The 1,816-nt window shown below is 36.1% G+C and overlaps 1 protein-coding gene across 1 annotated transcript in view; it reads left to right on the top strand.

Annotated features, from left to right (window-relative positions):
• The window catches only part of LOC106102800, a 76,532-nt gene that overhangs the window by 62,842 nt on the left and 11,874 nt on the right, over positions 1-1,816 (top strand). The window contains exons 17-18 of the mRNA XM_013282384.1: positions 261-423; positions 1,469-1,548. Of these exons, the coding sequence (XP_013137838.1) occupies positions 261-423; positions 1,469-1,548 (243 nt within the window). The remainder of the gene's footprint in view (positions 1-260; positions 424-1,468; positions 1,549-1,816) is intronic.

Raw genomic sequence — 1,816 nt, 5'->3', positions numbered from 1 at the left:
CTTATTGAAATTTGGCACAGATATAAAACAAAGTCTGGAGTACACATGGGATAAGCTTCATCCCCGAGAAATGTCCGGGTCCCGAGGGATAGTTCGTATGTTTTCTAATACCACGCGGACGAAGTCGCGGACAACAGCTCGTGTCTCATAAAAGTTTTAATAAGCTAGTTGTGCGATAGTTCTTTCAAAGGTGTGCCCGCTCTTAAGATTCGTTGCAGTATACGTCAGATTACCACTGTTTGAAATATCTAATTTCTTAGTTCCATGTCACGTGCCAACAACAGAATACGGCATTTACACAATGGCTCCTGAGAACGGTCAAGGACAGTTAAATCTTGGACTGAATCATGGTGAAGACAAAGAATTGAATGAAACAGACCCAGTTCCTAACGGACAAGTAGTGCATTTCTCTTGTGAATATGGGTAAGTGTTTGCTAACAAAAGTTTTTTTTTAATAGGGAATATGCATGTATTCTTTTTCTTCTTTTAAACGATTCTACTTGTTATAAAATTACCACAAAAAAAAATTGATGCGAAAATATTCAACCATTGAGCTAAAAATAATAAAACAAAATTACGACTATTTTCGAGCGACTAAAACGCGACCGGAGTTATCATGAGACGATTGACATCAATCGTCTATTCCATTCATAACTTACGCTCAGATGTCACTTCGACGTAAAACATAACAGTTTCTCAAGGTCAAAAAGTCAAAAATCGATTCATTTTTATTATTCCTGGTACAAGTAAGTGGTAATTAATAATTCTATTCATTAATTTTTTATTTTAATGTTGGTTTTGATATCGTGTTTACAGTAAAATACTTCAAAAGTGTATTTCTATATAAACTAACGTAAATGAACTGTGTATTGACAACACAGCGACGCCATATTAGATAAGCCACTTGCTTCGACCAATAGTGTGCGTTTTAGAACTTAGCGAGGGAATTTGAAAAAAAAAACACTTTTCAATGATTAAATTTTGCCACTAAATCACATTATGTTTAAAAAAATCTTTGCAGGACTATTTTTATAATAATAAATTATACTTAAAGTTTGGTACAATTTGGCGTCATATGCATAGTGCCTATTCGCCAAAAAGGTGAAATGACCACTGCCTGACATTTGCAATTGGAGAGGCCTTGCTTTCCATTGACGAAGGAAGGGACTCACATATTTCAGGAGGATATTTCACGTTCCTATACACACAAGCAAATCCACTTCCTTTCGTCAATGTATTCTCATGCTTACCCCCAACAAAAGGGTGTTTTTACACGGAAAGGGACTAATATTACGCAAAAAAGATGTTACCTAATTAACAAAACTATGTTCACGATCGGATCCGCTATCTGCACTAATTAAACACATCAAGGGCCTTTTAAAGTGATAGGCTTATTTAGTGTGTAATTTAACAAACTATCGAAAAGTATTTAGTATACCAGTAAAATGTCTTGTAATTTTTTTTTTAGATATAACGTTCAGGGCCCAACCAATCTTAGATGCTGGCTGGGGGAATGGGCTGTGACCAGTATGCCTGAATGTGTCGCTGGTGAGTATACATAAATTGTTTTATTAAGAAAAGACTGATGATTGGAACATTGAATGGAGTGAACGGTATGTTTATGACCTACGCACGACCTTACATGAATATGATAAGACCGGAGAGATGAACGATTGAAAGTATTGAACTGAAGTGAATGAAACAAAAGTTCTACTATCGTTTTTGTATACTACAATTTAGCAAATGAGTCAGCGACTGCAGAATCCGTGGAAACGGTGAAGCAACCGCTGCTCATAGACAATCTGCAAGGGTAGGC

Source organism: Papilio polytes, unplaced genomic scaffold (genome assembly GCF_000836215.1).
Source record: "Papilio polytes unplaced genomic scaffold, Ppol_1.0 DF823901.1, whole genome shotgun sequence".
Taxonomy (NCBI): domain Eukaryota; kingdom Metazoa; phylum Arthropoda; class Insecta; order Lepidoptera; family Papilionidae; genus Papilio; species Papilio polytes.
Note: the sequence above shows the minus strand (reverse complement) of the source record. Positions and strands in the feature narration are given on the sequence as shown.